This window comes from Budorcas taxicolor, chromosome 21 (genome assembly GCF_023091745.1).
Source record: "Budorcas taxicolor isolate Tak-1 chromosome 21, Takin1.1, whole genome shotgun sequence".
Lineage (NCBI taxonomy): Eukaryota > Metazoa > Chordata > Mammalia > Artiodactyla > Bovidae > Budorcas > Budorcas taxicolor.
Window position 1 is genome coordinate 9,189,255 of NC_068930.1, and position 16,076 is coordinate 9,205,330.

At 41.4% G+C, this 16,076-nt stretch overlaps 1 protein-coding gene across 1 annotated transcript; it reads right to left on the minus strand.

The window, feature by feature from the left end:
- Nucleotides 1-9,519: 9,519 nt before the first annotated feature.
- LYSMD4 (LysM domain containing 4) lies at nucleotides 9,520-15,791 on the minus strand. The gene is made up of 3 exons (XM_052659874.1): nucleotides 15,773-15,791; nucleotides 14,193-14,482; nucleotides 9,520-11,867 (listed from the first exon to the last, which is right to left on the minus strand). Exons 2-3 carry the CDS (start codon nucleotides 14,472-14,474, stop codon nucleotides 11,256-11,258), a joined length of 894 nt encoding a protein of 297 aa, XP_052515834.1. The 5' UTR covers nucleotides 14,475-14,482; nucleotides 15,773-15,791; the 3' UTR covers nucleotides 9,520-11,255.
- Between the last annotated feature and the right edge of the window lie 285 nt (nucleotides 15,792-16,076).

Sequence of the window (16,076 nt, forward strand, 5' to 3'; positions counted from 1 at the left end):
TGTCTTCATAAAACCATTCAACTTGCTCTTCAGCATTACTGCTTGGGCACAGACTTGGATTACTATGATATTGAATGGTTTACCTTGGAAATGAACAGAGATCATCCTGTCATTTTTGAGATTGCAAGCAAGAACTGTATTTCAGACTCTTTTTTTGACTATGAGGGCTACCCCATTTCTTCTAAGGGATTCTTGCCCACAGTTGTAGATATAATGGTCATCTGAGTTAATTCGCCCATTCCAGTCCATTTTAATTCACTGAGTCCTAAAATGTCCATTTTCACTCTTGCCATCTACTGTTTGACCACTTCCAATTTACCTTGATTGATGGACCTAACGTTCCAGGTTCTTACGCGATATTGTTCTTTAGAGCATCTTTACATGTCTCCTTAGGTAAGTTTATTCCTAGATATTCAATTCTTTTTGTTGCAATAGTAAGTAGGATTGATTCCTTAATTTCTCTGATTTTTCATTTTTAGTGTATAGGAATGCAAGTGATTTCTGTGTACTGATTTTGCATCCTGCAATGCTACTAAATTTGCTGATTAGCTCTAGTAATTTTCTGATAGTATCTTTAGGGTTTTCTATTTACAGTATCTGTAAACAGTCATCTATTTGAATCTGTCATCTGCAAATAGTGAGAGTTTTACTTCTTTCTTTCCAATCTGGATTCCATTTATTCTTTTTCTTCTCTGATTGCTGTAGTCAGGATTTCCAAAATTATGTTGAGTAATAATGGTGAGACTGGGCACCCTTGTCTTGTTTCTCATTTCAGAGAGAATGCTTTCAGTTTTTCACTGTTTAGAATAAGGTTTGCTATGTTTGTTGTATATGACCTTTATTATGTTAAGGTAGGTTCCTTCTGTGCCCATTTTTTGAGTTTTTTTTTTTTTTTATCATAAATGGGTTTGAATTGTGTCAAAAGCTTTTTCTGCATCTATTGAGATTATCGTATGGTTAGCTTTAAATTTAACATGGTGTATCACATTGATTGATTTGCATATACAGAAGAATTATTGCATTCCTGGGACAAATCTGACTTGATCATGGTATATGATCTTTTTAAAGAGAGACAGAAAAGTTTCTTGATACAAACCAAAATGAAAATACAACATATCAAAATGTATGGGATGTAGAGAAAGCAGATCTAAGAGGAAAACACACATCAATAGACACCTACATTAAGAAATAAGAAAGATTTCAAATAAACCACCTAACTTTACACCTCAAAGAACTACAGAAAGAAGAATAGATTAAGTTCAAAGTTAGTTGAAGAAAGGAAAGAAAGATTAGAGGAGAAAAAATGAAATAGAGACTAAAAAGATAAGAAACTAAAAACTGGTTCTTCGAAAAGATAAACAAAATTAGACAATTTTTTGGCTAGACTAGCCAAGGAAAAAAGAAAGGACCCAAATCAAAAAAATTACAAATGAAAAAAGACATTACAACTGATTCAAAGATATATAAAGACTCCATGGAGCTACTACGAACAACTATATGCAAACAAACTGGACAATCTAGAAGAAATGGAAAAATTCTCAGAAACAGACAACCTATAAAGGCTGAATCAGAAAGAAATAGAAAATCTGCAGACCAACTACAAGTGAGGAGACTGAATTAGTAATAAAAAATCTTCCAACAGAGAAAAGCCCACAGCCAGACAGCATCACTGGTGAATTTTACCAAACAGTTAAAGGAGAATTAATGCCAATCCTACTCAAACTATTCTCAAAAATCAAAGCAGGAAAACTCCCAAATTTATTTTACATGGCCAGCATTATCTATTCTAAAAAAGACACTATAAGAAAAAAAAATTATAGGTCAGTATTCCTGATGGAAAAATTCTCAATAAAATATCAGCATTCTAAATTCAATAGTACATTAAAAGGATCATTTCCTATGACTAAGTGTGATTTATTCCACAGATGCAGAGATGTTCCAACATTTGCAAATAAATCAGTGTGATACACCTCATTAACAGAATGGATAAAAATCATATGATCATCTCAACAGATGCTGAAAAAGAATCTAACAAAATAAAACATCTGTTCCTGATTTTAAAAAAATAACTCTTAACAAATTAGGTATAGAAACAACATATCTCAACATAACAAAGGCCATAAATATGACAAGTCCACAGCTAATATCATGATCAATGATGAAAGGCTGAAAGTTTTTCCCATAAGATCAGGAACAAGACAAGGGGGTCCACTCTCAAAACTTCTATTCAATATAGTTCTGGAAGTCCTACACAGAGCAATCAGAAGTGGAATCAAGAAAAAAAAAAAAAAAAGTACCAGAACTAGAAAAGAAGAAATAGAAATGTCACCATTTGCAGTTGACATGATATTACATATTCAAAATTCTAAAGCCTTTACCAAAAAAAAGTTAGATTTAATTAACAAAGTGAAGTTCCAGGATACAAAAGAAACAATAGTGTTTCTATATGCTAACAATAAGTTATCTGAAAAAGAAATAAAATGATGCCACTTAAAAGCATCAAAAATGATGAAATACTTATGAATAAATTTAAGAAAAGAAATGAAATATCTCTACAATGAAAACTACAAGCTACAGATGAAAGAAAACGAAGGAGATATAAATAAAGGGAAAATTATCCTGTACTCATGGATTGAAGATTTTCTATTATTAAAAGCTATCTATTTAAAGTGGTGGCTGTGCGGGCGCAGGAGGGCCTAGAGGAGCTACTGCATGTTCAAGGTCAGGAGGGGCAGAGGTGAGGAGATACCCCTCGTCCAAGGTAAGGAGCAATGGCTGCACTTTGCTGGAGCAGCTGTGAAGAGATACCCCACGTCCAAGGTAAGAGACCCAAGTAAGAGGGTAGGTGTTGCAAGAGGGCATCAGAGGGCAGACACACTGAAACCATAATCACAGAAAACTAGTCAATCTAATCACACTAGGACCACAGCCTTGTCTAACTCAATGAAACTAAGCCATGCCATGTAGGGCCACCCAAGACAGGTGGGTCATGGTGGAGAAGTCTGACAGAATGTGGTGCACTGGAGAAAGGATTGGCAAACCACTTCTCAAACCACTTGCCTTGAGAACCCCATGAACATTATGAAAAGGCAAAATGATAGGATACTGAAAGAGGAACTCTCCAGGTCGGTAGCTGCCCAATATGCTACTGGAGAGCAATGGAGAAATAACTCCAGAAAGAATAAAGGGATAGAGCCAAAGCAAAAACAATACCCTGTATTGGATGTAACTGGTGATAGAAGCAATGTCTGGTGCTGTAAAGAGCAATACTGCATAGGAACCTGGAATGTCAGGTCCATGAATCAAGGCAAATTGGAAGTGGTCAAACAAGAGATGGCAAGAGTGAACATCGACATCCTAGGAATCAGTGAACTAAAATGGACTGGAAAGGGTGAATTTAACTCAGATGACCATTATATCTACTACTGTGGACAGGAATCCCTCAGAAGAAATGGAGTAGCTATCATGGTCAACAAAAGAGTCCGAAATGCAGTACTTGGATGCAATCTCAAAAACAACAGAATGATCTCTGTTTGTTTCCAAGGCAAAGCATTCAATATCACAGTAATCCAAGTCTATGCCCCAACCAGTACTGCTGAAGAAGCTGAAGTTGAATGGTTCTATGAAGACTTACAAAACCTTTTAGAACTAACACCCACAAAAGATGTCCTTTTCATTATAGGGGACTGGAATGCAAAAGTAGGAAGTCAAGAAACACCTGGAGTAACAGGCAAATTTGGCCTTGGAATGCAGGATGAAGCAGGGAAAAGGCTAATAGAATTTCGCCAAGAAAATGCACTGGTCATAGCAAACACCCTCTTCCAACAACACAAGAGAAGACTCTACACATGGACATCATCAGACGGTCAACACCGAAATCAGATTGATTATATTCTTTGCAGCCAAAGATGGAGAAGCTCTATACAGTCAACAAAAACAAGACCAGGCGCTGCCTGTGGCTCAGATCATGAACTCCTTATTACCAAATTCAGACTGAACTTAAAGAAAGTAGGGAAAACTGCTAGACCATTCAGGTATGACCTAAATCAAATCCCTTATGATTATACAGTGGAAGTGAAATAAATTTAACGGCCTAGATCTGATAGACAGAGTGCCTGATGAACTATGGAAAGAGGTTCCTGACATTGTACAGGAGACAGGGATCAAGACCATCCCCATGGAAAAGAAATGCAAAAAAGCAAAACGGCTGTCTGAGGAGGCCTTACAAATAGCTGTGAAAAAAAGAGAAGCGAAAAGCAAATGAGAAAAGGAAAGATATAAGCATCTGAATGCAGAGTTCCAAAGAATAGCAAGAAGAGATAAGAAAGCCTTCCTCAATGATCAATGCAAAGAAATAGAGGAAAAGAACAGAATGGGAAAGACCAGAGATCTCTTCAAGAAAATTAGAGATACCAAGGGAACATTTCATGCAAAGATGGGCTCGATAAAGGACAGAAATGGTATGACCTAACAGAAGCAGAAGATATTAAGAAAAGGAGGCAAGAATACACAGAAGAACTATACAAAAAATATCTTCACAACCCAGATAATCACGATGGTGTGATCACTCATCTAGAGCCAGACATCCTGGAATGTGAAGTCAAGTGGGCCTTAGAAAGCATCACTACAAACAAAGCTAGTGGAGGTGATGGAATTCCAGTAGAGCTATTTCAAATCCTGAAAGAGGATGCTGTGAAAGTGCTGCACTCAACATGCCAGCGAATTTGGAAAACTCAGCAGTGGCCACAGGACTGGAAAAGCTCAGTTTTCATTCCAACCCCAAAGAAAGGCAATGCCAAAGAATGCTCAAACTACCTCACAATTGCACCCATCTCACACACTAGTAAAGTAATGCTCAAAATTCTCCAAGCCAGGCTTCAGCAATACGTGAATCGTGAACTTCAGATGTTCAAGCTGGTTTTAGGAACCAGAGATCAAATTGCCAACATCCGCTGGATCATAGAAAAAGCAAGAGAATTCCAGGAAAACATCTACTTCTGCTTTACTGACTATGACAAAGCCTTTGACTGTGTGGATCACAATAAACTGTGGAAAATTCTGAAAGAGATGGGAATACCAGACCACCTGACCTGCCTGTTGAGAAACCTATATGCTGGTCAGGAAGCAACAGTTAGAACTGGACATGGAACAACAGACTGGTTCCAAATAGCAAAAGGAGTACATCAAGGCTGTATATTGTCACCCTGCTTATTTAATTTATATGTAGAGTACATCACGAGAAACACTGGGCTGGAAGAAGCACAAGCTGCAATCAAGATTGCCAGGAAAATATCAATAACCTCAGATATGCAGATGACACCACCCTTACGGCAGAAAGTGAAGAGGAACTAAAAAGCCTCTTGATGAAAGTGAAAGAGGAGAGTGAAAAAGTTGGCTTAAAGCTCAACATTCAGAAAATGAAGATCATGGCACCTGGTCCCATCACTTCATCAGAAATAGATGGGGCAACAGTGGACAGTGTCAGACTTTATATTGGGGGGCTCCCAAATCACTGCAGATGGTGACTGCAGCCATGGAATTAAAAGACGCTTACTCCTTGGAAGGAAAGTTATGACCAACCTAGATAGCATATTCAAAAGCAGAGACATTACTTTGCCAACAAAGGTCTGTCTAGTCAAGGCTATGGTTTTTCCAGTGGTCATGTATGGATATGAGAGTTGGACTGTGAAGAATGCTGAGTGCTGAAGAATTGATGCTTTTGAACTGTGGTGTTGGAGAAGACTCCTGAGAGTCCCTTGGACTGCAAGGAGATCCAACCCATCCATTCTAAAGGAGATCAGCCCTGGGTGTTCTTTGGAAGGAATGATGCTAAAGCTGAAACTCCAGTCCTTTTGCTGGTGACGGAATGAAACACCAACACTGCAGAGTGGTTTAAATCTTTATATTTTAACACTTGCTTCTTATAACTACTTTATTTTATATCCCTAGCACAACAAGCTACAGGGCAAGCTGCCAAGCACTATGATTCAGAGACTATACAGTGCACAGGCGCAGGGCGAGATAACCTTTACCTTGACTTATTTACTGCAGCTAAGACTGTGTTTTGGGGAACTTCCTTATCAACTTAGAATCCGTTTTGTCCCAGGGTCTGTTCCTTTTGAGGAATCAGAGAAACATCCTTGTGTGCAAGAAATGTTCTTTACCCACGGGAACAAACAGGATTCTTAGCTGAACATCTCGTTTGCAAGAATGTTCAGCCCTGGTTGAGAGTCTCGTTTGCAAGCACTTCTCAACCTTCCTTAAACCTAGTTCCCTACACGTTTGGCCACCTCATGCAAAGAGTTGACTCACTGGAAAAGACTCTGATGCTGGGAGGGTTTTGGGGCAGGAGAAGGGGACGACAGAGGATGAGATGACTGGATGGCATCACCGACTCGATGGATGTGAGTTTGAGTGAACTCCAGGAGATAGTGATGGACAGGGAGGCCCAGCGTGCTGCGATTCATGGGGTTGCAAAGAGTCGGACACGACTGAGCAACTGATCTGAACTGAAAGCTATCTATAGATTCAACGCAGTCTATATCACAATTTTAATGGCACTTTTCACAGAATTAGAGAAAAACTATACAGCACTAAAAATTATGCAGAGCCACAAAAGACTCTGAAGAACCAAAGCAATCCTGAGAGAGAAACAAGTACAGAGTAGGCAGCGTCTCATTTTCTGATTACAAGCTATGTAGCTTAGTTATCAAAACAGCATGGTAATGACATTAAAACTACACACCAATGGAACAGAATCAAGGGCCCAGAAATAAACCCGTTCATATAGAGTCAAGCAATATTTCACCAGGGAGCCAAGAATAATCAACGGAGAAAAAACAGTCTTTTTGACAACAGGGCTGAGGAAATTGGATATTCACATCCAAAGAATGAAAGTAGATGCCTGTCTTACACCACTCACAAAAATTAACTTGAAATCAATTAAAGACTTGACTCAAAGACTAGAAACCGTAAAACTACTAGAAAATAACAGGCGGTAAGCTCCATGACATCAGTGTTTGCAATTTTTTTTTGGATATGACACTTAAAGCACAAACAACAAAATAAAAAAATAAATGGGACTACATCAAAGTAAAAAGCTTCTGCACAGCAAAAGAAACCATTAACAAAATGAAAAGATAACCTATGGAATGGGAGAAAAATATTTGCAAACCATGTATCTGATAAGGGGTTAATATCTAAAATGTATAAAGAACTTGTAACTCAACAGCAAAAAAAAAAAAAAATCTAATTTATAATGGGCAAAGAACCTGAATGGACATTTCTCCAATGAAGAGAGATATGAAAAGTCAACACATACATGAAAACCTATCTCCATCACTAACCATCAGGGTAGTACAAATCAAAGCCACAATGATACCACCTCACACCAGTTAGAATGTCTATCATCAAAAAGACAAGAGATAATAAATGCTGACAAGGTTGTGGAGAAAAGGGAACCCCTGTGTACTATTGGTGAGGTTATAGATTGGTACAGCCACTATGGAAAACAATATAGACGTTCCTCAAAAATTAAAAAATGGAACTACAACATGATCCAGCAATTCCACTTCTGGGAATATATCTGAAGAAAATAAAAACACTGTCAAAGAGGTATCTGCACCTCCATGTTCAGAGCAGCATTCATTTACAATAGCCAAGACATGGAAACAACCTAAGTGTCTACTGAGGGATGAATGGATAAAGAAATTGTGATACATAAACGTACACTGGAATGTTTTTCAGCTATTAAAGATGGAAATCCTGCCATTTGGAACAACACAGATGGATCTTAACAGCATTACATTAAGTGAAATAAGTCAGAGAAAGACAAATACTGTATGATCTCACTTATACATGAAATCTAAAACAAAACAAAACAAAACAAAACCCTGCAAAGAAAAAAACCGAAACTCATAGAAAGAGATCAGGTTTGTAGCTACCAAGGCAGAGAGTGAGGTCAGGGAGGAAATTGGAAGACGTGGTCAAAATGTATAAACTTCCAGTTATGAGAAGTATTACAAAAGTAATAAGGTACAACTTGATGACTATAGCTGACACCTGTTATATGGTATATACCAAAGTTGTTAAGGAAATAAATCCTGAGTTCTCATCACAAGAGGAAAAAAACATGTTTTTTTTTTCCTTTCTTTTTTTGTATCTACACGAGATGATAGATGTTAACTAAACTTGTAATCATTTCACAACATATCTGTCAAATCATTATGCTGTACATCTCAAGCTCATATAGTGCTGTATGTCAATTATATCTCAATGAAACTGGGAAAAAATGTTAAAATCCCCTCTATGAGCCATCATCTTAGGGCCCATATTATTCTCCCTTATTTAGGTATTCACAGAGGCAAAGTAAAGAACTAAATTCCTGAGGAGGGGCTGTGTCATGGCTGTGACCGGGTAGACCTGCTCTGGGTGACCCTAAGGTGTCTGCTTCGTCTTCGCATCCTTGCCTTCCCAGATGGGAGTATCCTTTGTCTGATGACAGATTCCTTAGACTTCTGCAATATTAAGCACAACAGTTCAATCAAAAGGATCGGAGACTACCTAACAAGTCTACTTATTTCTTTACAACACAACTCCCAAAACACACTACAAATGCAGAAAACATGCAGAAAGTGAGCTCCACGGTATCTCTTCAGTTCAGTCGCTCAGTCGTGTCCGACTCTTTGCGACCCCATGAATCGCAGCAAGCCAGGCCTCCCTGTCCATCACCAACTCCCGGAGTTCACTCAGACTCACGTCCATCAAGTCAGTGATGCCATCCAGCCATCTCATCCTCGGTCGTCCCCTTCTTCTCCTGCCCCCAACCCCTCTCAGCATCAGAGTCTTTTCCAATGGGTCAGCTCTTTGCATGAGGTGGCCAAAGGACTGGAGTTACAGCTTTAGCATCATTCCTTTCAAAGAAATCCCAGGGCTGATCTCCTTGCAGTGCAAGGGACTCTCGAGTCTTCTCCAACACCACAGTTCAAAACCATCAATTCTTCGGCACTCAGCCTTCTTCACAGTCCAACTCTCACATCCATACATGACCACTGGAAAAACCATAGCCTTGACTAGATGGACCTTAGTTGGCAAAGTAATGTCTCTGCTTTTTAATACGCTATCTAGGTTGGTCGTGACTTTTCTTCCAAGGAATAAGCGTCTTTTAATTTCATGGGTGCAATCACCATCTGCAGTGATTTTGGAGCCCCAAAAAATAAAGTCTGACACTGTTTCCCCATCTCCTATGTATACCTAAAACAATTTTAAAGCATGTCATGTAGCCAATCAGTGAGACTGTGTTTGTTAACACTTGTTCTTCACCTATTGGGGTAACTGTGGGTGTAAGCCTTGGGCAGGCCTCACCTCTTGGACACAGACAACTCCATTTTCTCCAGCATCCCACATCTTTTAATTCTGAATTACCAATTCCCAAATTAAAAGGGAGGAATCAATTTTCCTTCACAGAAGAAATTATTTTATTCCATTTGAAAAAAGTATACAGTTCTTTGCCTGGCAAAAGTCATTTTCTCATGAGTCTGCATCCTGCCTTTTGAAATTAATGGTGACAAAATGTTAGAGAAACTTGTGGTCCTTGGGCACAGCACACAAACATTTGACTAGAAAGGCATTTATATGATCAAAACATTTCCTGTAGCAATGATTCACAAGTTCACTTTAAGACCAGTTTGACTTTGAAGAAAACATTTAGTTTTATGATTTAAATCTGCTAATTGAACCTAGGACAAAACAGTTTTTCACATGATTGAGAGGGGAAACTAAACCCATCTCAAGTACTCATCCACAACATTCCCCTTTTCTTACATAAGCTCTTTTAAACTGAACTCTAGGCCAAAGGTGTCAAATGCCTTAAATCTGCCCAAAGCTCAGCATTTGAGCATCATGTTTTTCTCCCTGGAGGCAGACCTTTCCAAGGCTCAGCCACCCTGGCCAATTTCCACTCCTCCATAGGACCAAGGCAGGCTCCTACCCTCACCCCAATCACGCTTGCTACAACAGCAAGGCCTCAGAGGCCAACCAGGCCCTCCACGAGCTTCCAAACTTAACACCACTGTTGCCTTGTAAGAGAAGAAGATGGGCAAACCTCAAGCATCTCTTTTTATGGTTTTCCACAGCAAGAGTCACCTCTAGGCTCTACATTAAGTGTTTGGTATTTAAACATCAATAAGCTACATTGTATTCACCCAAAGAAAGGTGACTGAGTCCTAATCCTGTTGTACAACTCTAGAAGTCCTAAGAACGGGATCAAGGAAGCAGAGCAAGTACATCCATTTTCCCTGCACCACTTTGCCAGGAGCATACTGGGGCCAGCAGATACTGGGCTGGTGACTGCTCAGCTTTAGAAATGTCATGTGTTGGGACCTGGGTGATAAGGCACTCATCTTTCTCCCTATACCTACCCCACTCAACACAGATCAGAAAGAGCTCCTTCCAAGGATGCTGACTTGGGGAATCCAGTTAGCAATCACTATGGAAAAGGTCCTCAGGTGAAACTGGGCTATGGCCTTCAAATGTTCTGGCCAGCAAGTGCTGGCTACACCACGAAGAGCTTAAAATGTGCCTGTGTGTCAGATTAAGGAGCTCTAAAATTATGAGGAACAGAACTGCTATTTACTCAATATTACAGCAGTTTCAATTTAGGGCTTTCAAAATTCTAGATATGACATAAAAAAAGCTACCTGGGTGTAAATGTGAAGCAGGGCTTGTTACAACTGTAATGTATCACGCACTGAAACAGGGTGGCATCTCATTATTGCACACCGTCTTTGCTGGGAGATACTAAACATCATTTTTCAGAGCCAGCCATCCCTCCACAGTAGGCAGGGGACAAAGCAACACACAAACAAAGCTGACACCAGGGTCTCCCATATGCAGGTCCATCTGCCAAGGCCATTCATCTCCCTCCAAGCATGTCCAACTTGAGGGCCTATAGTGCTATTGTGAAGACACACCAAGTCCAGTCCACTAAAGGCCTTCAAGGAGCAGCATTTGCCATGTGTAAAGGTCTCTCCTGTCGCTCTTCTCTGGATGTAAGAGGCTGAGAATGCTGATGTTTTGGCTCCCACAAGCTTGGGTGAGTCCACTCCCCATGATGAATGTGACTGAGAACATGATGGTAACTTCTGATTATCTGTCCATATGTCACAGAAAAAAAAAAAAATGCAGCATGCTAAGATATGGCCAACATCAGCAGAAGCCCAAGTGCTAAAGTTGGCCTGATTCCTTAGAAACAAGAGCTAGTTCCCCCCATGGGTGGTCTGACTGAACTGGCTGTCTGAAGAGGGGATGGTTGGCATTGGAATTGCTAATCTGGGGGCTTGCCCTGGAACTGCACTCCCTGCCATGGAGCCATTAGGAATAGCAGTTGTATTCAAGATACTAGGGGTCTCACTAGTAGCTTGTATTTTAAAATAAACCAAATAAAACACTGGTAAAACAACTCCAATTAGAAGCATGATAAAAACAGCATTCCACCACTGAATTCCACAGTCTGCACCATATGTCGGTATCTTTGGAGGAGCAGGAAGCAGTGGCTGACTGGAGGTCTCTATGGAGTAACTTTCACTCAAAAAGATTTCTGACTGAACTGCATGTTCAATATTCTGATCAATGCCCTTAAAGAAATCCATCAGTGAGCTAGATGAGGCGCTGGCATTGACAGCTGCTCTGTCTGGGTCTGGCTGTTCCTCGAAGGTCACTCTGGTCTCTGAGGATGAGTTCAGGAGGGGTCTAAGTTCTTTGTGGGTCTCTGTTAGGATGCCATGGTTTTTCACTGGAATCTTAATAGATTTTAAAGCATAGAAGTCTTGTTCTCTGATGAAGTTGTTGACTTTCTTGATATCAGCAACCTAGGAAAGCCATGAAGACAAACATCACAAAATATATAAAGCTCTTTAAAACTAATATCCAAAAAATGGCACTTAACCTTCCTGGGTGATGGTCCACACCCACACACTTAAGAATCTGACGAACACTGGAAAACTGTTTAACTATACACAAAATTGAGTTCAGGCTGAATAACTGTTTTTTGGCTTTAACTCAGTCTTAATGTACAGCTTAGTCATCAAATTTTTGTATAGACTTACAAATTGGAGCAACTCAAGATCAGTTTTGGAAAAGAATTTATTGTTTATTTGTTTAAAGTGTGCCTTCAATAAAAAGCCTTAAGGTGAAACACTTCATGGTAAAAGAAGGCTGTAGCCCTTTCTGCATTTAACTTTTTAGGCAACAGTGCCCCTGTCTGGCTGACTCCTGCATCAGAATTTAATTTAGTAGCTGTAGTAGATATCAGCATTCAGCAAACACAAAGCCTTAGCCAGCTCTACCGACACTAGGACCTAGTTCATATGTAACAACTTCTTAAAAGGTGTGCTCTCATGATTCTACTACGTTCTCCTTTCCAGATGTACTATATGGCCTATAAACTTATTTTTAAAATAAAAGCAACCTAGAGTTAATTCAGTTTGAGGCTTTCAAAACACTTTCTATAACTAGAAACATGCACAGAGTATGCATCAAGTTGGAAACTACAGACTGACACCTTCCATTTCAATATTATGACTTGAGAAAGGAACATGACCTGAGTTTTAAAGACTCACAACAAAGTTTATGACAAAGTCATAACAAACTCCCCTCACACTCAAACTTTAAGATTTAAAAAGTAGGGGGAAATGTAAGTCAAAGACAGATCCTCCCTCAAGTGATTGTTTGAAAACTTACCAAAAGCATCATAGATAGATTCTAAGGTTTTAACTCCTAAGTCCATTTAAACTAGAATGTAAATATAGTCAACAGACTTCATTCAAATCAATCATCTTCATTATTTTAATTATTTAGCAATTGCTTTTACCATTTAATTGTATTGGGGTACATCATGTAACTTAAGGTTCTTGAGATATTTTTGTCTTTGATCCTAATAAGCTAACATCAAACTTATTTACTTCAAATAGGAAAACTGACCACTTATTAGATAAATTATATAGTTCTTTTGGTTTTGTTAAACATCAGCATTTCAAGAAGCCCACTGCGTCTATTCAGGTCTTTGTAGGAAAGGATTCAATTTTTAGCCCTTCCTCTATAAACCATTTAGTATGCCTACAGAAGCTGATTATTAGGATCAAATAAAAATCTCAGTACGATTTAGAGACAATTATTAGTCCCAAGGGGCTTTCCAGGTGGCTCAGTGGTAAAGAATCCGCCTGCCAATGCAGGAGATACAGGTTCGATCCCTGGATCAGGAAGATCTCTGGAGTAGGAAATGGCAACCCACTCTAGTATTCTTGCCTGGAGAATCCCATGGACAGGGGAGGCTAGATGGCGACAGTCCACGGTGTCACAAAGAACTGGACATGACTTAGCAACTGAGCAGGCTTGCATGTGTCCCTGGAGACCAGTTTAATACCATGGGAAACAGTCCCACACAACATGTTGAGTCATTTGATCCCTGCTAGATAAATGAGACCCTTCAACGATAAAAGGATTTTTTAAACAAGTAGCTTATACAGCCCTGGAAAGAGCCATAGAAAATAGCAGCACAGTGCTAGCAAAATGAAATAGTTTGAATCTAGGAGAAAATGCAACAATTCAATAAATACCCTCCTACTTACTTTGCCATTGTTAATCACTCTGAATGCTAAAAACATAATTAAAGAGAGAAACAGGGTTATATAGATACACAGCATACAAAGGATAGATCATGCAGTTCTGAAAGAGAGAAGGCAAAAATTTACCAATCAAATAAGCTACAATTAGCAAGAAAGGTTTAAAAACAGAAAAGTAGCCAAAAAAAAAGGAAGCACACCAAAGAAATCTTGGATAAACTCTGCCTGGCATCTCTGGCCCATTATGCGTTAAATAAAATGTACTCAAAAGACAAAAGAAGGTTTCAGAATTTCAGTTTGGAAGGACAAGGAAGGCCAGAAGTACTGGGCAGAGAGGGAACTGTCCCATCACCTGAAACTCCTAATTCCCTCTCTCTGTGATGAACAGGTCATTCCACCTGCCCTCCATCTCTAGCTAGATAGGAGTGTCCTTTACTCTAGAACCGGCTTCTCCCAACCACTTCTGGGGGTCAGGAAGAGGTACGAAGGGTCCCCAACCTTCAGTGAGTGCCTCTGTTCCTCTTAACACAGGGCCAAGGGGCAGGTGGCGCCTTCTCCTGTGGGGTTTCTTACTTTGCAGCCATACTGAAGAGCAAGCTTGTTGAGGCTGTCCCCCTGGGCCAGCTCCCGCTGCAGCAGCACCACGTCCCCTGCTCCTGGCCGGTGAGAGTGGTGGGCACCCTTCTTCTGGCCCTCCTTGCCCCGGGGCCGCAGGGCCACTCGGTGGGACTCTTCCTCAGAGGAGTCCTCGGAGTCGTCAACACCATTCTCAAACATGTAAACGTGGCTCGTGGGAGTCCTACAGACCACAGCTGGGCCTTGGAAGGTCTTGGTTATCACCTCCTTCTGCCTCATTTCCTTAACTGAAAACCAAACCCCAAGGTTAATTTCACACAAGGCATATTCATTCCTCTGGGACTACAATGAAGATAAATGTCTTCTTCTTGTTAGAGATGACTTCTTTCCCTAAAATAAATACTCAACACATACTCATGACATGTGTAGAGTATTTTGTGCACAAAAAATATTCAAACGTATTTATGCTGGCTGAGATGAAGGGAGAGATAGGCAAATAAATACTTTTTCTTAATTACATATTTTTGAGCAAAAAACAAGAATCCCCTTTCTTCTCCCTTTATTCCTCATCCATTGCTATGTCTCCCCAGAACCCCCAGATGTACAGAAATAACTTCTCTTTTTGGTCCTGGAGTAATAAAGCAGCAGCTGGGATCACTGACGAGAGGTAAGGACTGCTCCCAACTTCCTTCCTTGCACTAAGACTCTTATACTCAGAACCTCTTACAAAAAAATTCTTGCTCAATTCTTCAAGCATTCCAAAGTAGTTTTACTTAAGGTCAAGACTAAGAATATTTGCTTAGAAGAATTATGAGACTAAATACTCTGATCTTGAAACGGCTCGAATTATGTAACAAGTGAGGCAAGTTAAGGGGAAGACTTCTGTCAAACTAAGGAATTCATCCGGTTTCTCACAGCTCCCTTGGCCTTCAGAACCTTCCCAAGTCTGGTTTTTATTTTCACTTCCAGACAAGTGCAGAAGCCACAATACAGCCTTTTCGCTCTCCAAGTGGCTCGAATGAACTTCCAGAAATGAAATCTCAAAACCGGGAACGACAGCCTGCAACAATTGGCACTGGGTTTCTTGGGAACCAGAAGGGATGCGGCCCCCTAGGAACAGCGGGGCCGCGGAGCGACCCCTCCCTGGCCCCAGCCCCCTCCCCGCACTCGGAGCCCCCGCCGGCTCGCGGGGAGGGAGGTAAGAGGCGGCTCTCCGGATGTCCGAGGGTCACCCGCGGCGGCCGGAGCTCGAGCGGACCTTCCCGTCGGAGCTCAGTGCCTGCAAGAAGCCCCGGGGTCCCCGCTTCCCTCGGAGCTCCTTCCGCGAAAGGAAGGGGGACCCCCAAACAGGAGCGGTCTAAGAAAACCGGCGGAGTCCCAACGTTCCACAGAGGCACGACCTCCGACCTCCACCCCAGAAACCTCCGGCCAGCCCTCGACAGTCTGGGTCGCGGCACCTCCAGCTGCAAGAGGGTGACCTCAGAGTCCCAGAAGTGGCAGTTGGACACCCAGACTACAAGCGGGGCGACGCCACGGCCCCGAATTAGGACCGTCGCCCCCTCCAGCAGGCCCGGTACCTCAGCATCCGGGATCCACCGAGACCCGCCGCCGCCGCGCCTGCCGATTGGCTGCGGAAATCAGCTGGTGTCTGGGGGCGGGAACGGCGACGTAGCCAATGAAATCAGTGATGGGCGGCTCCGGCAGTGCGCAGAGGTCGGCACAGGACCGGCGAATCCCAGGGGCGGGGCCGAGGCCGGCGGCGGGGCGGGGCCCAGGCAGAACCCCTGGACCGAACCTCGCCACACCCGCCTGACTGGGTGCCACACCCGCCTGACTGGGTGCCGCGCCCCCTGGCTGGTCCTGGCTTCTGTCGTTCCCAGC